Here is a 20,017-nt window from a genome sequence, read left to right on the forward strand (position 1 = left end):
GTTGAGAATTATTTTGTGTGCGATCATTTGAACCTTTTTTAAATCTGAATGAATTAAAAACAAACAAGTCGTCACATACAGTATGTGAGTGTTCATTTTGATCTTAATTCCCTTTTTTTGATTCATTACAATGTACAGTATGTCTCTGTCACCACATTCAGCATGACCTCTAAGCAGTTAATACTTCTCTACTGCTGTCACCTCAGTGCAGAAGGACATGTCTTGCCTTTAGAGTTTAACGCAATTCAACACTTAATTGCTGATCATATTGTTAAACACAAAGAGAATGGTTTTCTGAACGTTTTGTAATATTGATCTTAGGGACCTGCATATTGGCACATCACATTGATCCATATTTGATATTTACAAGTTGTGCTTGTTTTTGATTGAATTAATTTAATTGTATTTTTGTAGTTCTATGGTATGTTCACATTGAGGGCTTCATTTTAAATGAGACTAAGATTTCATGACTCAACTTTTAAGAATAGTCATCAGTGTTAAAGTTGATAGACCACCTTTTAAATGAACCTCCATACAAATGAATTAACTGCATATTGCATTTAAGTTATTTACATGAAGGGCATCTGTACTTGAAAGTACTTAAAACATCATATCAGGTGTTAAAAAAGGACATCTTACAAGAGTCATGCAAAATGTCACATATCCTGTTCTTCTACAAACTGAGATCATCACTGGAGATATCCTGTTCTTCTATAAACTGAGATCATCACTGGAGAGATCCTGTTCTTCTATAAACTGAGATCATCACTGGAGATATCCTGTTCTTCTACAAACTGAGATCATCACTGGAGATATCCTGTTCTTCTATAAACTGAGATCATCACTGGAGATATCCTGTTCTTCTATAAACTGAGATCATCACTGGAGATATCCTGTTCTTCTATAAACTGAGATCATCACTGGAGATATCCTGTTCTTCTATAAACTGAGATCATCACTGGAGATATCCTGTTCTTCTATAAACTGAGATCATCACTGGAGATATCCTGTTCTATAAACTGAGATCATCACTGGAGATATCCTGTTCTTCTATAAACTGAGATCATCACTGGAGATATCCTGTTCTTCTATAAACTGAGATCATCACTGGAGATATCCTGTTCTTCTATAAACAGATCATCACTGGAGATATCCTGTTCTTCTATAAACTGAGATCATCACTGGAGATATCCTGTTCTTCTATAAACTGAGATCATCACTGGAGATATCCTGTTCTTCTATAAACTGAGATCATCACTGGAGATATCCTGTTCTTCTATAAACTGAGATCATCACTGGAGATATCCTGTTCTTCTATAAACTGAGATCATCACTGGAGATATCCTGTTCTTCTATAAACTGAGATCATCACTGGAGAGATCCTGTTCTTCTATAAACTGAGATCATCACTGGAGATATCCTGTTCTTCTATAAACAGATCATCACTGGAGATGTCCTGTTCTTCTATAAACAGATCATCACTGGAGATATCCTGTTCTTCTATAAACTGAGATCATCACTGGAGATATCCTGTTCTATAAACTGAGATCATCACTGGAGATATCCTGTTCTTCTATAAACTGAGATCATCACTGGAGATATCCTGTTCTATAAACTGAGATCATCACTGGAGATATCCTGTTCTTCTACAAACTGAGATCATCACTGGAGATATCCTGTTCTTCTATAAACTGAGATCATCACTGGAGATATCCTGTTCTTCTATAAACTGAGATCATCACTGGAGATATCCTGTTCTTCTACAAACTGAGATCATCACTGGAGATATCCTGTTCTTCTATAAACTGAGATCATCACTGGAGATATCCTGTTCTTCTACAAACTGAGATCATCACTGGAGATATCCTGTTCTTCTATAAACTGAGATCATCACTGGAGATATCCTGTTCTTCTATAAACTGAGATCATCACTGGAGATATCCTGTTCTTCTATAAACTGAGATCATCACTGGAGATATCCTGTTCTTCTATAAACTGAGATCATCACTGGAGATATCCTGTTCTTCTACAAACTGAGATCATCACTGGAGATATCCTGTTCTTCTACAAACTGAGATCATCACTGGAGATATCCTGTTCTTCTACAAACTGAGATCATCACTGGAGATATCCTGTTCTTCTATAAACTGAGATCATCACTGGAGATATCCTGTTCTTCTACAAACTGAGATCATCACTGGAGATATCCTGTTCTTCTATAAACTGAGATCATCACTGGAGATATCCTGTTCTTCTATAAACTGAGATCATCACTGGAGATATCCTGTTCTTCTATAAACTGAGATCATCACTGGAGATATCCTGTTCTTCTACACACTGAAATCATCACTGGAGATATCCTGTTCTTCTATAAACTGAGATCATCACTGGAGATATCCTGTTCTTCTATAAACTGAGATCATCACTGGAGATATCCTGTTCTTCTATAAACTGAGATCATCACTGGAGATATCCTGTTCTTCTACAAACTGAGATCATCACTGGAGATATCCTGTTCTATAAACTGAGATCATCACTGGAGATATCCTGTTCTTCTATAAACTGAGATCATCACTGGAGATATCCTGTTCTTCTACAAACTGAGATCATCACTGGAGATATCCTGTTCTTCTATAAACTGAGATCATCACTGGAGATATCCTGTTCTTCTATAAACTGAGATCATCACTGGAGATATCCTGTTCTTCTATAAACTGAGATCATCACTGGAGATATCCTGTTCTTCTACAAACTGAGATCATCACTGGAGAGATCCTGTTCTTCTATAAACTGAGATCATCACTGGAGATATCCTGTTCTATAAACTGAGATCATCACTGGAGATATCCTGTTCTTCTATAAACTGAGATCATCACTGGAGATATCCTGTTCTTCTATAAACTGAGATCATCACTGGAGAGATCCTGTTCTTCTATAAACTGAGATCATCACTGGAGATATCCTGTTCTTCTATAAACTGAGATCATCACTGGAGATATCCTGTTCTTCTATAAACTGAGATCATCACTGGAGATATCCTGTTCTTCTACAAACTGAGATCATCACTGGAGAGATCCTGTTCTTCTATAAACTGAGATCATCACTGGAGATATCCTGTTCTATAAACTGAGATCATCACTGGAGATATCCTGTTCTTCTATAAACTGAGATCATCACTGGAGATATCCTGTTCTTCTATAAACTGAGATCATCACTGGAGAGATCCTGTTCTTCTATAAACTGAGATCATCACTGGAGATATCCTGTTCTTCTATAAACTGAGATCATCACTGGAGATATCCTGTTCTTCTATAAACTGAGATCATCACTGGAGATATCCTGTTCTTCTATAAACTGAGATCATCACTGGAGATATCCTGTTCTACAAACTGAGATCATCACTGGAGATATCCTGTTCTTCTATAAACTGAGATCATCACTGGAGATATCCTGTTCTTCTATAAACTGAGATCATCACTGGAGATATCCTGTTCTTCTATAAACTGAGATCATCACTGGAGATATCCTGTTCTTCTACAAACTGAGATCATCACTGGAGAGATCCTGTTCTTCTACAAACTGAGATCATCACTGGAGATATCCTGTTCTTCTATAAACTGAGATCATCACTGGAGATATCCTGTTCTTCTATAAACTGAGATCATCACTGGAGATGTCCTGTTCTATAAACTGAGATCATCACTGGAGATATCCTGTTCTTCTATAAACTGAACCATCACTGGAGATATCCTGTTCTTCTATAAACTGAGATCATCACTGGAGATATCCTGTTCTTCTATAAACTGAGATCATCACTGGAGATATCCTGTTCTATAAACTGAGATCATCACTGGAGATATCCTGTTCTTCTACACACTGAGATCATCACTGGAGATATCCTGTTCTTCTACAAACTGAGATCATCACTGGAGATATCCTGTTCTTCTATAAACTGAGATCATCACTGGAGATATCCTGTTCTTCTATAAACTGAGATCATCACTGGAGATATCCTCTTCTTCTACATTCTAAAAATTAAAACGTCAATAAAAGTATTATTTGAAATAACAAATAAATATAAATAGTTGTTGGAAGATATGGGTATGGTGAAGTATTTGTCAACCATAAAACACCTAATGTGGTACACACAATAATATAAAAATAACTGATTATCTTAAAATGGAAAAATTGTCACATATATGGTTCTTCGTCTGTAGGATCTTTGGTCTCTCTACAGACTGTTAAAGTGTCCTATCAGAACAGATGTAGTATTGTCCAATAGGAGGCAGGAACACATGGGGGATTAGTTACAGCATATCATCTTTTTCTTCCTGCCGGTGCAAACGGAAAATACCCATAAAACCTCAGGGACGTAACTTGGACCGTTTTCTAACGCTTTATAAACATCCTGAATATAATGCTATTATATCAAAGATGATTTAAAATGGTTTCAGGAAGAGATAATCGAACAGTGCACACGCGCGCACCCGCTAACACTCATTGAACTGTCAGCAACGGCCACCAGGATTGTTCATATATATGTATGTATGTGTGTGTGTGTGTGTGTGTGTATATGTATGTATGTATGTATGTGTGTGAGAGAGAGAAACTGAGCCCCGTGCCAGAGAGAGGGTAACAGAGCGGTAGAGGGAGCAGTGACAACAGAGCGCTATGTAATGAAATCTAGTCTTCATTAAAACCGTAACAGCGGTGATAAAACAAGCCAGCAGATGGTTGACTCCATCACGGGGCTTTCCTGGTTGGCTGGTCCCTACATCATGGTGCTGCTCTCTCTCTCCTGAGAGACATCTGAAATAATGAAATGGCCGTTTCGAAATCTTCATGTTATTTGTCACCCAGATCCCAGAACAAGAGAAACTTCTGTATACATCCACCTACATTCCTTCCCCCTACAGTTCTGTTTGTGTCACAGGCCTTTGGGAATTTTGATCTGAGCGTCTTGAAACTGTCTGGAGGTTTATCTGTCAAGATGACTCAGCAGAGGGGAAACGGAGAGGAGGTTTATCTGTCAAGATGACTCAGCAGAGGGGAAACGGTAGAGGAGGTTTATCTGTCAAGATGACTCAGCAGAGGGGAAACGGTAGAGGAGGTTTATCTGTCAAGATGACTCAGCAGAGGGGAAACGGAGAGGAGGTTTATCTGTCAAGATGACTCAGCAGAGGGGAAACGGTAGAGGAGGTTTATCTGTCAAGATGACTCAGCAGAGGGGAAATGGTAGAGGAGGTTTGTCTGTCAAGATGACTCAGCAGAGGGGAAACGGAGAGGTTTATCTGTCAAGATGACTCAGCAGAGGGGAAACGGAGAGGAGGTTTGTCTGTCAAGATGACTCAGCAGAGGGGAAACGGTAGAGGAGGTTTATCTGTCAAGATGACTCAGCAGAGGGGAAACGGTAGAGGAGGTTTATCTGTCAAGATGACTCAGCAGAGGGGAAACAGTAGAGTAGGTTTATCTGTCAAGATGACTCAGCAGAGGGGAAACGGTAGAGGAGGTTTATCTGTCAAGATGACTCAGCAGAGGGGAAACGGTAGAGGAGGTTTATCTGTCAAGATGACTCAGCAGAGGGGAAACGGTAGAGGAGGTTTATCTGTCAAGATGACTCAGCAGAGGGGAAACTGTCTGGAGGTTTATCTGTCAAGATGACTCAGCAGAGGGGAAACGGTAGAGGAGGTTTATCTGTCAAGATGACTCAGCAGAGGGGAAACGGTAGAGGAGGTTTATCTGTCAAGATGACTCAGCAGAGGGGAAACGGTAGAGGAGGTTTATCTGAAACGGTAGAGGAGGTTTATCTGTCAAGATGACTCAGCAGAGGGGAAACGGAGAGGAGATTTATCTGTCAAGATGACTCAGCAGAGGGGGAAACGGAGAGGAGGTTTATCTGTCAAGATGACTCAGCAGAGGGGAAATGGTAGAGGAGGTTTGTCTGTCAAGATGACTCAGCAGAGGGGAAACGGAGAGGTTTATCTGTCAAGATGACTCAGCAGAGGGGAAACTGTCTGGAGGTTTATCTGTCAAGATGACTCAGCAGAGGGGAAACGGTAGAGGAGGTTTATCTGTCAAGATGACTCAGCAGAGGGGAAACGGTAGAGGAGGTTTATCTGTCAAGATGACTCAGCAGAGGGGAAACGGTAGAGGAGGTTTATCTGAAACGGTAGAGGAGGTTTATCTGTCAAGATGACTCAGCAGAGGGGAAACGGAGAGGAGATTTATCTGTCAAGATGACTCAGCAGAGGGGGAAACGGAGAGGAGGTTTATCTGTCAAGATGACTCAGCAGAGGGGAAATGGTAGAGGAGGTTTGTCTGTCAAGATGACTCAGCAGAGGGGAAACGGAGAGGTTTATCTGTCAAGATGACTCAGCAGAGGGGAAACGGAGAGGAGGTTTGTCTGTCAAGATGACTCAGCAGAGGGGAAACGGTAGAGGAGGTTTATCTGTCAAGATGACTCAGCAGAGGGGAAACGGTAGAGGAGGTTTATCTGTCAAGATGACTCAGCAGAGGGGAAACAGTAGAGTAGGTTTATCTGTCAAGATGACTCAGCAGAGGGGAAACGGTAGAGGAGGTTTATCTGTCAAGATGACTCAGCAGAGGGGAAACGGTAGAGGAGGTTTATCTGTCAAGATGACTCAGCAGAGGGGAAACGGTAGAGGAGGTTTATCTGTCAAGATGACTCAGCAGAGGGGAAACTGTCTGGAGGTTTATCTGTCAAGATGACTCAGCAGAGGGGAAACGGTAGAGGAGGTTTATCTGTCAAGATGACTCAGCAGAGGGGAAACGGTAGAGGAGGTTTATCTGTCAAGATGACTCAGCAGAGGGGAAACGGTAGAGGAGGTTTATCTGAAACGGTAGAGGAGGTTTATCTGTCAAGATGACTCAGCAGAGGGGAAACGGAGAGGAGATTTATCTGTCAAGATGACTCAGCAGAGGGGAAACGGAGAGGAGGTTTATCTGTCAAGATGACTCAGCAGAGGGGAAATGGTAGAGGAGGTTTGTCTGTCAAGATGACTCAGCAGAGGGGAAACGGAGAGGTTTATCTGTCAAGATGACTCAGCAGAGGGGAAACGGAGAGGAGGTTTGTCTGTCAAGATGACTCAGCAGAGGGGAAACGGTAGAGGAGGTTTATCTGTCAAGATGACTCAGCAGAGGGGAAACGGTAGAGGAGGTTTATCTGTCAAGATGACTCAGCAGAGGGGAAACAGTAGAGTAGGTTTATCTGTCAAGATGACTCAGCAGAGGGGAAACGGTAGAGGAGGTTTATCTGTCAAGATGACTCAGCAGAGGGGAAACGGTAGAGGAGGTTTATCTGTCAAGATGACTCAGCAGAGGGGAAACGGTAGAGGAGGTTTATCTGTCAAGATGACTCAGCAGAGGGGAAACTGTCTGGAGGTTTATCTGTCAAGATGACTCAGCAGAGGGGAAACGGTAGAGGAGGTTTATCTGTCAAGATGACTCAGCAGAGGGGAAACGGTAGAGGAGGTTTATCTGTCAAGATGACTCAGCAGAGGGGAAACTGTCTGGAGGTTTATCTGTCAAGATGACTCAGCAGAGGGGAAACGGTAGAGGAGGTTTATCTGTCAAGATGACTCAGCAGAGGGGAAACGGTAGAGGAGGTTTATCTGTCAAGATGACTCAGCAGAGGGGAAACGGTAGAGGAGGTTTATCTGTCAAGATGACTCAGCAGAGGGGAAACTGTCTGGAGGTTTATCTGTCAAGATGACTCAGCAGAGAGGAAACGGAGAGGAGGTTTGTCTGTCAAGATGACTCAGCAGAGAGGAAACGGAGAGGAGGTTTATCTGTCAAGATGACTCAGCAGAGGGGAAACGGTAGAGGAGGTTTATCTGTCAAGATGACTCAGCAGAGGGGAAACGGAGAGGAGGTTTATCTGTCAAGATGACTCAGCAGAGGGGAAACGGTAGAGGAGGTTTATCTGTCAAGATGACTCAGCAGAGGGGAAACGGTAGAGGAAGTTTGTCTGTCAAGATGACTTAGCAGAGGGGAAACGGTAGAGGAGGTTTATCTGTCAAGATGACTCAGCAGAGTGGAAACGGTAGAGGAGGTTTGTCTGTCAAGATGACTCAGCAGAGGGGAAACGGAGAGGAGGTTTATCTGTCAAGATGACTCAGCAGAGGGGAAACGGTAGAGGAGGTTTATCTGTCAAGATGACTTAGCAGAGGGGAAACGGTAGAGGAGGTTTATCTGTCAAGATGACTCAGCAGAGGGGAAAAGGTAGAGGAGGTTTATCTGTCAAGATGACTCAGCAGAGGGGAAACGGAGAGGAGGTTTGTCTTTACCCTGACTCTCTCTGTGTGTAAAGGTACCAACTAAACCAAGTATGGCTCCCCCCAGTCACTAGACTCCTACATCAACCCTAACCTCCCCCCCAGTCACTAGCCTCCTGCATCAACCCTAACCCCCCCCTCCCCAGTCACTAGACTCCTGCATCAACCCTAACCCCCCGTCACTAGACTCCTACATCAACCCTACCCCCCCCCCCAGTCACTAGGCTCCTACATCAACCCTACCCCCCCAGTACTGGGTGTTTCCGGTTCGGTGGGTACCTAGGCTCCGGCACGTATCCACCCCCCCCCCTTCTCTCCAGCTTCCAGGTCCCAGCTTCACCCCTACAGCAGAGTTACAGCCCCATGACAGGCACATGGTGTGGGATACTAGCTCGTCCCAGCCTGGGGGAAGGAGAGACTACCTACTGGTCAGGTCCTAGCCTGGGGGAAGGAGAGACTACCCACTGGTCAGGTCCCAGCCTGGGGGAAGGAGAGACTACCCACTGGTCAGGTCCTAGCCTGGGGGAAGGAGAGACTACCCACTGGTCAGGTCCCAGCCTGGGGAAGGAGAGACTACCCACTGGTCAGGTCCCAGCCTGGGGAAGGAGAGACTACCCACTGGTCAGGTCCCAGCCTGGGGGAAGGAGAGACTACCCACTGGTCAGGTCCCAGCCTGGAGGAAGGAGAGACTACCCACTGGTCAGGTCCCAGCCGGGGGGAAGGAGAGACTACCCACTGGTCAGGTCCCAGCCTGGGGGAAGGAGAGACTACCCACTGGTCAGGTCCCAGCCTGGGGGAAGGAGAGACTACCTACTGGTCAGGTCCCAGCCTGGGGGAAGGAGAGACTACCTACTGGTCAGGTCCCAGCCTGGGGGAAGGAGAGACTACCCACTGGTCAGGTCCCAGCCTGGTGGAAGTAGAGACTACCCACTGGTCAGGTCCCAGCCTGGGGGAAGGAGAGACTACCCACTGGTCAGGTCCCAGCCTGGTGGAAGTAGAGACTACCTACTGGTCAGGTCCCAGCCTGGGGGAAGGAGAGACTACCCACTGGTCAGGTCCCAGCCTGGGGGAAGGAGAGACTACCCACTGGTCAGGTCCCAGCCTGGGGGAAGGAGAGATTACCCACTGGTCAGGTCCCAGCCTGGGGGAAGGAGAGACTACCCACTGGTCAGGTCCCAGCCTGGGGGAAGGAGAGACTACCCACTGGTCAGGTCCCAGCCTGGGGGAAGGAGAGACTACCCACTGGTCAGGTCCCAGCCTGGGGGAAGGAGAGACTACCCACTGGTCAGGTCCCAGCCTGGTGGAAGTAGAGACTACCTACTGGTCAGGTCCCAGCCTGGGGGAAGGAGAGACTACCCACTGGTCAGGTCCCAGCCTGGTGGAAGTAGAGACTACCCACTGGTCAGGTTTTAGCCTGGAGGAAGGAGAGACTACCCACTGGTCAGGTCCTAGCTCATCCCAGCCTGGGGGAAGGAGAGACTACCTACTGGTCAGGTCCCAGCCTGGGGGAAGGAGAGACTACCCACTGGTCAGGTCCCAGCCTGGAGGAAGGAGAGACTACCCACTGGTCAGGTCCTAGCTCATCCCAGCCTGGGGGAAGGAGAGACTACCCACTGGTCAGGTCCCACCCTGGGGGAAGTAGAGACTACCCACTGGTCAGGTCCCAGCCTGGGGGAAGGAGAGACTACCCACTGGTCAGGTCCCAGCCTGGGGGAAGGAGAGACTACCTACTGGTCAGGTCCCAGCCTGGGGGAAGGAGAGACTACCCACTGGTCAGGTCCCAGCCTGGGGGAAGGAGAGACTACCCACTGGTCAGGTCCCAGCCTGGGGGAAGGAGAGACTACCCACTGGTCAGGTCCCAGTCTGGAGGAAGGAGAGACTACCCACTGGTCAGGTCCCAGCCTGGGGGAAGGAGATACTACCCACTGGTCAGGTCCCAGCCTGGGGGAAGTAGAGACTACCCACTGGTCAGGTCCCAGCCTGGGGGAAGGAGAGACTACCCACTGGTCAGGTCCCAGCCTGGGGGAAGGAGAGACTACCCACTGGTCAGGTCCCAGCCTGGGGGAAGGAGAGACTACCCACTGGTCAGGTCCCAGCCTGGGGGAAGGAGAGACTACCCACTGGTCAGGTCCCAGCCTGGACCCTGGGGGAAGGAGAGACTACCCACTGGTCAGGTCCCAGCCTGGTGGAAGTAGAGACTACCCACTGGTCAGGTCCCAGCCTGGGGGAAGGAGAGACTACCCACTGGTCAGGTCCCAGCCTGGGGGAAGGAGAGACTACCCACTGGTCAGGTCCCAGCCTGGGGGAAGGAGAGACTACCTACTGGTCAGGTCCCAGCCTGGGGGAAGGAGAGACTACCCACTGGTCAGGTCCCAGCCTGGGGGAAGGAGAGACTACCCACTGGTCAGGTCCCAGCCTGGGGGAAGGAGAGACTACCCACTGGTCAGGTCCCAGCCTGGGGGAAGGAGAGACTACCTACTGGTCAGGTCCCAGCCTGGTGGAAGTAGAGACTACCCACTGGTCAGGTCCCAGCCTGGGGGAAGGAGAGACTACCCACTGGTCAGGTCCCAGCCTGGTGGAAGTAGAGACTACCCACTGGTCAGGTCCCAGCCTGGGGGAAGGAGAGACTACCCACTGGTCAGGTCCTAGCTCATCCCAGCCTGGGGGAAGGAGAGACTACCCACTGGTCAGGTCCTAGCCTGGGGGAAGGAGAGACTACCCACTGGTCAGGTCCCAGCCTGGGGGAAGGAGAGACTACCCACTGGTCAGATCCCAGCCTGGGGGAAGGAGAGACTACCCACTGGTCAGGTCCCAGCCTGGGGGAAGGAGAGACTACCCACTGGTCAGGTCCTAGCTCATCCCAGCCTGGGGGAAGTAGAGACTACCAAGAAACCCTGTCAGTCCCTTCACCCCCCCCCACTCCTGTAGAAACCTTTGAATCTGATGAAGGCATCAGAGAACCAACCTGGTCCTCTAGTATTAACTATCTCTCTCTCTCTCCCTCCATTCCCCTCTGTCTCTCTCTATCCATTCCTCTCTCCCTCTCTCTCTCTCACTCCCTCCATTCCCCTCTGTCTCTCTCTCTCTCGCTCTCTCTCTCCCTCCATTCCCCTCTGTCTCTCTCTCTCTCGCTCTCTCTCTCCCTCCATTCCCCTCTGTCTCTCTCTATCCATCCCTCTCTCTCCCTCTCTCTCTCTCTCCCTCCATTCCCCTCTGTCTCTCTCTCTCTCGCGCTCTCTCTCTCTCTCCCCCTCTCTCCCTCTCTCTCGCTCTCTCTCGCTCTCTCTCTCTCCCCCTCCTTTCCCCCCTCTCTCCCTCTCTCTCCCTCTCTCCCTCTCTGTCCCTCTCTCTCCCCCTCTCTCTCGCTCTCCCTTTCTCCCTCCATTCCCCTCTCTCTCTCTCTCCCTCCATTCCCCTCTGTCTCTCTCTCTCTCTCTCTCTCTCCCCCTCTCTCCCTCTCTCTCGCTCTCTCTCGCTCTCTCTCTCTCCCCCTCCTTTCCCCCCTCTCTCCCTCTCTCTCCCTCTCTCCCTCTCTGTCCCTCTCTCTCCCCCTCTCTCTCGCTCTCCCTTTCTCCCTCCATTCCCCTCTCTCTCTCTCTCCCTCCATTCCCCTCTGTCTCTCTCTCTCTCTCTCTCTCTCTCTCCCTCTCTTTCTCTCTCCTCCTATAGAAAGCTTTGAGTCTCTGATGAAGGCATCAGAGAACCACACCAACCTGGTCCTCCAGGCGTCGTACCGTAACATGGCTGGGGAGGCGTCAGGTCTGGTGAGAGAGTTGTTCACTGACGTCGGCCTCTTCCTCCTTGGCTCCGAACTCAACGTTGATGACATCACCAGCCGCTTCTTCGACGCTCTCTTCCCATTGGTCTACCACCACCTCATCAACCCCAGCCTCAGCCGCGTCACCCCCGGTTACGCCGAGTGCGTCCGCTCCGCCCGCCGCGATTTGACCCCGTTCGGCGCCGCTCCGGGAGTCCTAGCCAATCAGATCGGGAAGTCGGGGGTCGGGGGTCGTGTGCTGTTACAGGCGCTGCACCTCGGCGTAGAGGTGATCAACACCACGGATCACCTGGTGTTTAGCAGGGAGTGTCGTAGAGCTCTGCTCAGGTTGCAGTACTGTCCCCACTGCCACGGACTCACCCTGTCTAAACCCTGTATGGGCTACTGTCTCAACGTGATGCGTGGCTGTCTGGCAAGCATGGCTGAGGTAACCCTGCCGTTGTTTTACACGGGATAGTAACACCACTGTTCTATAGATTCCCTCTGCTTGTTATCTATTCATCTTATTGCTCCTTGTTTCATTTTGATTTGTTTGACTTGGAAAGTGTGTTTTTTTATTTATTTTTTTAAAGGTTGTAAAATGATTTTGATTTTGATTTGAGGTGGACCCCCATTGGAGAGAATTCGTGAGGTCGTTAGAGGGGCTGTCGGCACGCATGCACGGAACTCAGGACCTGGAGCAAGTGCTGCTGGGAGTTCACGCCGTCGTCCACGACGCCGTCGCACATGCTCAGAGGAACGGGCCACACCTCTCTGCACAGGTGAGGTGTTTCGTGACGCGTTGTCATCCCACATTGGGTTGTCAGGATTCAGATCAGAGAGCATTTTAGAAATGGGCATCAGACTAAGTGATTAACATGAAACCAACCAGTCACCAGACTAAGTGATTAACATGAAACCAACCAGTCACCAGACTAAGTGATTAACATGAAACCAACCAGTCACCAGACTAAGTGATTAACATGAAACCAACCAGTCACCAGACTAAGTGATTAACATGAAACCAACCAGTCACCAGACTAAGTGATTAACATGAAACCAACCAGTCACCAGACTAAGTGATTAACATGAAACCAACCAGTCACCAGACTAAGTGATTAACATGAAACCAACCAGTCACCAGACTAAGTGATTAACATGAAACCAACCAGTCACCAGACTAAGTGATTAACATGAAACCAACCAGTCAACATGAAACCAACCAGACTAAGTGATTAACATGAAACCAACCAGTCACCAGACTAAGTGATTAACATGAAACCAACCAGTCACCAGACTAAGTGATTAACATGAAACCAACCAGTCACCAGACTAAGTGATTAACATGAAACCAACCAGTCACCAGACTAAGTGATTAACATGAAACCAACCAGTCACCAGACTAAGTGATTAACATGAAACCAACCAGTCACTAGACTAAGTGATTAACATGAAACCAACCAGTCACTAGACTAAGTGATTAACATGAAACCAACCAGTCACCAGACTAAGTGATTAACATGAAACCAACCAGTCACCAGACTAAGTGATTAACATGAAACCAACCAGTCACCAGACTAAGTGAATAATGTCCCTATAAAACCAACCAGTCACCAGACTAAGTGATTAACATGAAACCAACCAGTCACCAGACTAAGTGAATAATGTCCCTATAAAACCAACCAGTCACCAGACTGTGAATAATGTCCCTATAAAACCAACCAGTCACCAGACTAAGTGAATAATGTCCCTATAAACCAACCAGTCACCAGACTAAGTGATTCATGTCCCTATAAAACCAACCAGTCACCAGACTAAGTGAATAATGTCCCTATAAAACCAACCAGTCACCAGACTAAGTGAATAATGTCCCTATAAAACCAACCAGTCACCAGACTAAGTGAATAATGTCCCTATAAACCAACCAGTCACCAGACTAAGTGAATAATGTCCCTATAAACCAACCAGTCACCAGACTAAGTGAATAATGTCCCTATAAACCAACCAGTCACCAGACTAAGTGATTAATGTCCCTATAAAACCAACCAGTCACCAGACTAAGTGAATAGTGTCCCTATAAAACCAACCAGTTACCAGACTAAGTGAATAATGTCCTTATAAAACCAACCAGTCACCAGACTAAGTGAATAATGTCCTTATAAAACCAACCAGTCACCAGACTAAGTGAATAATGTCCTTATAAAACCAACCAGTCACCAGACTAAGTGAATAATGTCCTTATAAAACCAACCAGTCACCAGACTAAGTGAATAATGTCCTTATAAAACCAACCAGTCACCAGACTAAGTGATTAACATGAAACCAACCAGTCACCAGACTAAGTGATTAACATGAAACCAACCAGTCACTAGACTAAGTGATTAACATGAAACCAACCAGTCACCAGACTAAGTGATTAACATGAAACCAACCAGTCACCAGACTAAGTGAATAATGTCCCTATAAAACCAACCAGTCACCAGACTAAGTGAATAATGTCCTTATAAAACCAACCAGTCACCAGACTAAGTGATTAACATGAAACCAACCAGTCACCAGACTAAGTGATTAACATGAAACCAACCAGTCACTAGACTAAGTGATTAACATGAAACCAACCAGTCACCAGACTAAGTGATTAACATGAAACCAACCAGTCACCAGACTAAGTGAATAATGTCCCTATAAAACCAACCAGTCACCAGACTAAGTGAATAATGTCCCTATAAAACCAACCAGTCACCAGACTAAGTGATTAACATGAAACCAACCAGTCACTAGACTAAGTGATTAACATGAAACCAACCAGTCACCAGACTAAGTGAATAATGTCCCTATAAAACCAACCAGTCACCAGACTAAGTGAATAATGTCCCTATAAAACCAACCAGTCACCAGACTAAGTGATTAACATGAAACCAACCAGTCACCAGACTAAGTGAATAATGTCCCTATAAACCAACCAGTCACCAGACTAAGTGAATAATGTCCCTATAAAACCAACCAGTCACCAGACTAAGTGATTAATGTCCCTATAAACCAACCAGTCACCAGACTAAGTGATTAATGTCCATATAAAACCAACCAGTCACCAGACTAAGTGAATAATGTCCATATAAAACCAACCAGTCACAGACTAAGTGAATAATGTCACCAGAGTCACCAGACTAAGTGAATAATGTCCCTATAAAACCAACCAGTCACCAGACTAAGTGAATAATGTCCCTATAAAACCAACCAGTCACCAGACTAGTGAATAATGTCCCTATAAAACCAACCAGTCACCAGACTAAGTGAATAATGTCCCTATAAACCAACCAGTCACCAGACTAAGTGAATAATGTCCCTATAAACCAACCAGTCACCAGACTAAGTGAATAATGTCCCTATAAACCAACCAGTCACCAGACTAAGTGAATAATGTCCCTATAAAACCAACCAGTCACCAGACTAAGTGAATAATGTCCCTATAAACCAACCAGTCACCAGACTAAGTGAATAATGTCCCTATAAACCAACCAGTCACCAGACTAAGTGAATAATGTCCCTATAAACCAACCAGTCACCAGACTAAGTGAATAATGTCCCTATAAAACCAACCAGTCACCAGACTAAGTGAATAATGTCCCTATAAACCAACCAGTCACCAGACTAAGTGAATAATGTCCCTATGAAACCAACCAGTCACCAGACTAAGTGAATAATGTCCCTATAAAACCAACCAGTCACCAGACTAAGTGAATAATGTCCCTATAAAACCAACCAGTCACCAGACTAAGTGAATAATGTCCCTATAAAACCAACCAGTCACCAGACTAAGTGAATAATGTCCCTATAAACCAACCAGTCACCAGACTAAGTGAATAATGTCCCTATAAAACCAACCAGTCACCAGACTAAGTGAATAATGTCCCTATAAACCAACCAGTCACCAGACTAAGTGAATAATGTCCCTATGAAACCAACCAGTCACCAGACTAAGTGAATAATGTCCCTATAAAACCAACCAGTCACCAGACTAAGTGAATAATGTCCCTATAAAACCAACCAGTCACCAGACTAAGTGAATAATGTCCCTATAAAACCAGAATAATGTCCCTATAAACCAACCAGTCACCAGACTAAGTGAATAATGTCCCTATGAAACCAACCAGTCACCAGACTAAGTGAATAATGTCCCTATAAAACCAACCAGTCACCAGACTAAGTGAATAATGTCCCTATAAAACCAACCAGTCACCAGACTAAGTGAATAATGTCCCTATAAAACCAACCAGTCACCAGACTAAGTGAATAATGTCCCTATAAACCAACCAGTCACCAGACTAAGTGATTAATGTCCCTATAAAACCAACCAGTCACCAGACTAAGTGAATAATGTCCCTATAAAACCAACCAGTCACCAGACTAAGTGAATAATGTCCCTATAAAACCAACCAGTCACCAGACTAAGTGAATAATGTCCCTATAAAACCAACCAGTCACCAGACTAAGTGAATAATGTCCCTATAAAACCAACCAGTCACCAGACTAAGTGATTAACATGAAACCAACCAGTCACCAGACTAAGTGAATAATGTCCCTATAAAACCAACCAGTCACCAGACTAAGTGAATAATGTCCCTATAAAACCAACCAGTCACCAGACTAAGTGAATAATGTCCCTATAAAACCAACCAGTCACCAGACTAAGTGAATAATGTCCCTATAAAACCAACCAGTCACCAGACTAAGTGATTAACATGAAACCAACCAGTCACCAGACTAAGTGAATAATGTCCCTATAAAACCAACCAGTCACCAGACTAAGTGAATAATGTCCCTATGAAACCAACCAGTCACCAGACTAAGTGATTAATGTCCCTATAAAACCAACCAGTCACCAGACTAAGTGAATAATGTCCCTATAAAACCAACCAGTCACCAGACTAAGTGAATAATGTCCCTATAAAACCAACCAGTCACCAGACTAAGTGATTAACATGAAACCAACCAGTCACCAGACTAAGTGAATAATGTCCCTATAAACCAACCAGTCACCAGACTAAGTGAATAATGTCCCTATAAACCAACCAGTCACCAGACTAAGTGAATAATGTCCCTATAAAACCAACCAGTCACCAGACTAAGTGAATAATGTCCCTATAAACCAACCAGTCACCAGACTAAGTGAATAATGTCCTTATAAACTGATGAAAAAGGAAGAAACACATGTTTCTCAGAAAGAGAGACAGAGTTGTAATACTGGTCTGAGGTTTAATGACCGAACCAACTGCTACCACTCCATCACCCAGGAATGCACTGCAGACCACACACACACACACACACACACACACACACACACACACACACACACACACACACACACACACACACACACACACACACACACACACACACACACACACACACACACACACACACACACACACACACACACACACACACACACACGGTACATACCACTCAGCAACAGCGTGCCCAGAACATTCTCAGAATAGACCATGGTGGGCAGCGAGCGCCAGTAGCCAGAAGAGGTTGTCCAGACTGTTAACCAGAGAGAGTTAGATCATCCCCAGTAGCCAGAAGAGGTTGTCCAGACTGTTAACCAGAGAGAGTTAGATCATCCCCAGTAGCCAGAAGAGGTTGTCCAGACTGTTAACCAGAGAGAGTTAGATCATCCCCAGTAGCCAGAAGAGGTTGTCCAGACTGTTAACCAGGAAGAGTTAGATCATCCCCAGTAGCCAGAAGAGGTTGTCCAGATTGTTAACCAGAGAGAGTTAGATCATCCCCATTAGCCAGAAGAGGTTGTCCAGACTGTTAACCAGGGAGAGTTAGCTCATCCCCAGTAGCCAGAAGAGGTTGTCCAGACTGTTAACCAGAGAGAGTTAGATCATCCCCAGTAGCCAGAAGAGGTTGTCCAGACTGTTAACCAGAGAGAGTTAGATCATCCCCAGTAGCCAGAAGAGGTTGTCCAGACTGTTAACCAGAGAGAGTTAGATCATCCCCAGTAGCCAGAAGAGGTTGTCCAGACTGTTAACCAGGGAGAGTTAGCTCATCCCCAGTGGTCAGAAGAGGTTGTCCAGACTGTTAACCAGAGAGAGTTAGATCATCCCCAGTAGCCAGAAGAGGTTGTCCAGACTGTTAACCAGAGAGAGTTAGATCATCCCCAGTAGCCAGAAGAGGTTGTCCAGACTGTTAACCAGAGAGAGTAAGATCATCCCCAGTGGTCAAAAGAGGCTGTCCAGACTGTTAACCAGGAAGAGTTAGATCATCCCGAGTAGCCAGAAGAGGTTGTCCAGACTGTTAACCAGAGAGAGTTAGATCATCCCCAGTAGCCAGAAGAGGTTGTCCAGACTGTTAACCAGAGAGAGTTAGATCATCCCCGGTAGCCAGAAGAGGTTGTCCAGACTGTTAACCAGGGAGAGTTAGCTCATCCCCAGTGGTCAGAAGAGGTTGTCCAGACTGTTAACCAGAGAGAGTTAGATCATCCCCAGTAGCCAGAAGAGGTTGTCCAGACTGTTAACCAGAGAGAGTTAGATCATCCCCAGTAGCCAGAAGAGGTTGTCCAGACTGTTAACCAGAGAGAGTAAGATCATCCCCAGTGGTCAAAAGAGGCTGTCCAGACTGTTAACCAGGAAGAGTTAGATCATCCCGAGTAGCCAGAAGAGGTTGTCCAGACTGTTAACCAGGGAGAGTTAGATCATCCCCAGTAGCCAGAAGAGGTTGTCCAGACTGTTAACCAGAGAGAGTTAGATCATCCCCAGTAGCCAGAAGAGGTTGTCCAGACTGTTAACCAGAGAGAGTTAGATCATCCCCGGTAGCCAGAAGAGGTTGTCCAGACTGTTAACCAGGGAGAGTTAGCTCATCCCCAGTGGTCAGAAGAGGTTGTCCAGACTGTTAACCAGAGAGACTTAGCTCATCCCCAGTAGCCAGAAGAGGTTGTTCAGACTGTTAACCAGGGAGAGTTAGATCATCCCCAGTGGCCAGAAGAGGTTGTCCAGACTGTTAACCAGGGAGTTAGATCCTCCCCAGTCAGTCCTGGGACATATGAGCATGACTGGGTCCCAAACGGGCCCCTATTCTTGTTCTGAGAAATGAAGGCTATTCCACGTGAGAAATTGCCAAGAAACTGAAGGTCTGGTACAACGCTGTGTACAACTCCCTTCACAGAACAGGAACCATTATCCCTGTGGAACGCTTTGGACACCTTGTAGAGTCCGTGGCCTGATGAATTGAGGCTGTTCTGAGGGCAAAAGGTGGGGGTGGGGGGGGGGGTGCAACTCAATATTAGGAAGGTGTTCCTAGTATACTCAGGGTAGTCTACAGTATAATGTGTGGTATACTCAGGGTAGGCTACAGTATAATGTGTGGTATACTCAGGGTAGACTACAGTATACTGTGTGGTATACTCAGGGTAGACTACAGTATAATGTGTGGTATACTCAGGGTAGACTACAGTATAATGTGTGGTTACTCAGGGTAGACTACAGTATAATGTGTGGTATACTCAGGGTAGACTCCAGTATACTGTGTGGTATACTCAGGGTAGACTACAGTATAATGTGTGGTATACTCAGGGTAGACTACAGTATAATGTGTGGTATACTCAGGGTAGACTACAGTATAATGTGTGGTATACTCAGGGTAGACTCCAGTATAATGTGTGGTATACTCAGGGTAGACTACAGTATAATGTGTGGTATACTCAGGGTAGACTACAGTATAATGTGTGGTATACTCAGCGTAGACTACAGTATAATGTGTGGTATACTCAGGGTAGACTACAGTATAATGTGTGGTATACTCAGGGTAGACTACAGTATACTGTGTGGTATACTCAGGGTAGACTCCAGTATAATGTGTGGTATACTCAGGGTAGACTCCAGTATAATGTGTGGTATACTCAGGGTAGACTACAGTATAATGTGTGGTATACTCAGGGTAGACTCCAGTATAATGTGTG

At 46.1% G+C, this 20,017-nt stretch overlaps 1 protein-coding gene across 1 annotated transcript in view; it reads left to right on the forward strand.

Annotated features, from left to right (window-relative positions):
• The window catches only part of LOC135535189 (glypican-5-like), a 136,972-nt gene that overhangs the window by 40,584 nt on the left and 76,371 nt on the right, over positions 1–20,017 (forward strand). The window contains exons 3-4 of the mRNA XM_064961893.1: positions 11,964–12,499; positions 12,675–12,833. Coding sequence (XP_064817965.1) covers positions 11,964–12,499; positions 12,675–12,833 — 695 coding nt within the window. The remainder of the gene's footprint in view (positions 1–11,963; positions 12,500–12,674; positions 12,834–20,017) is intronic.

This window comes from Oncorhynchus masou, unplaced genomic scaffold (assembly GCF_036934945.1).
Source record: "Oncorhynchus masou masou isolate Uvic2021 unplaced genomic scaffold, UVic_Omas_1.1 unplaced_scaffold_459, whole genome shotgun sequence".
Lineage (NCBI taxonomy): Eukaryota > Metazoa > Chordata > Actinopteri > Salmoniformes > Salmonidae > Oncorhynchus > Oncorhynchus masou.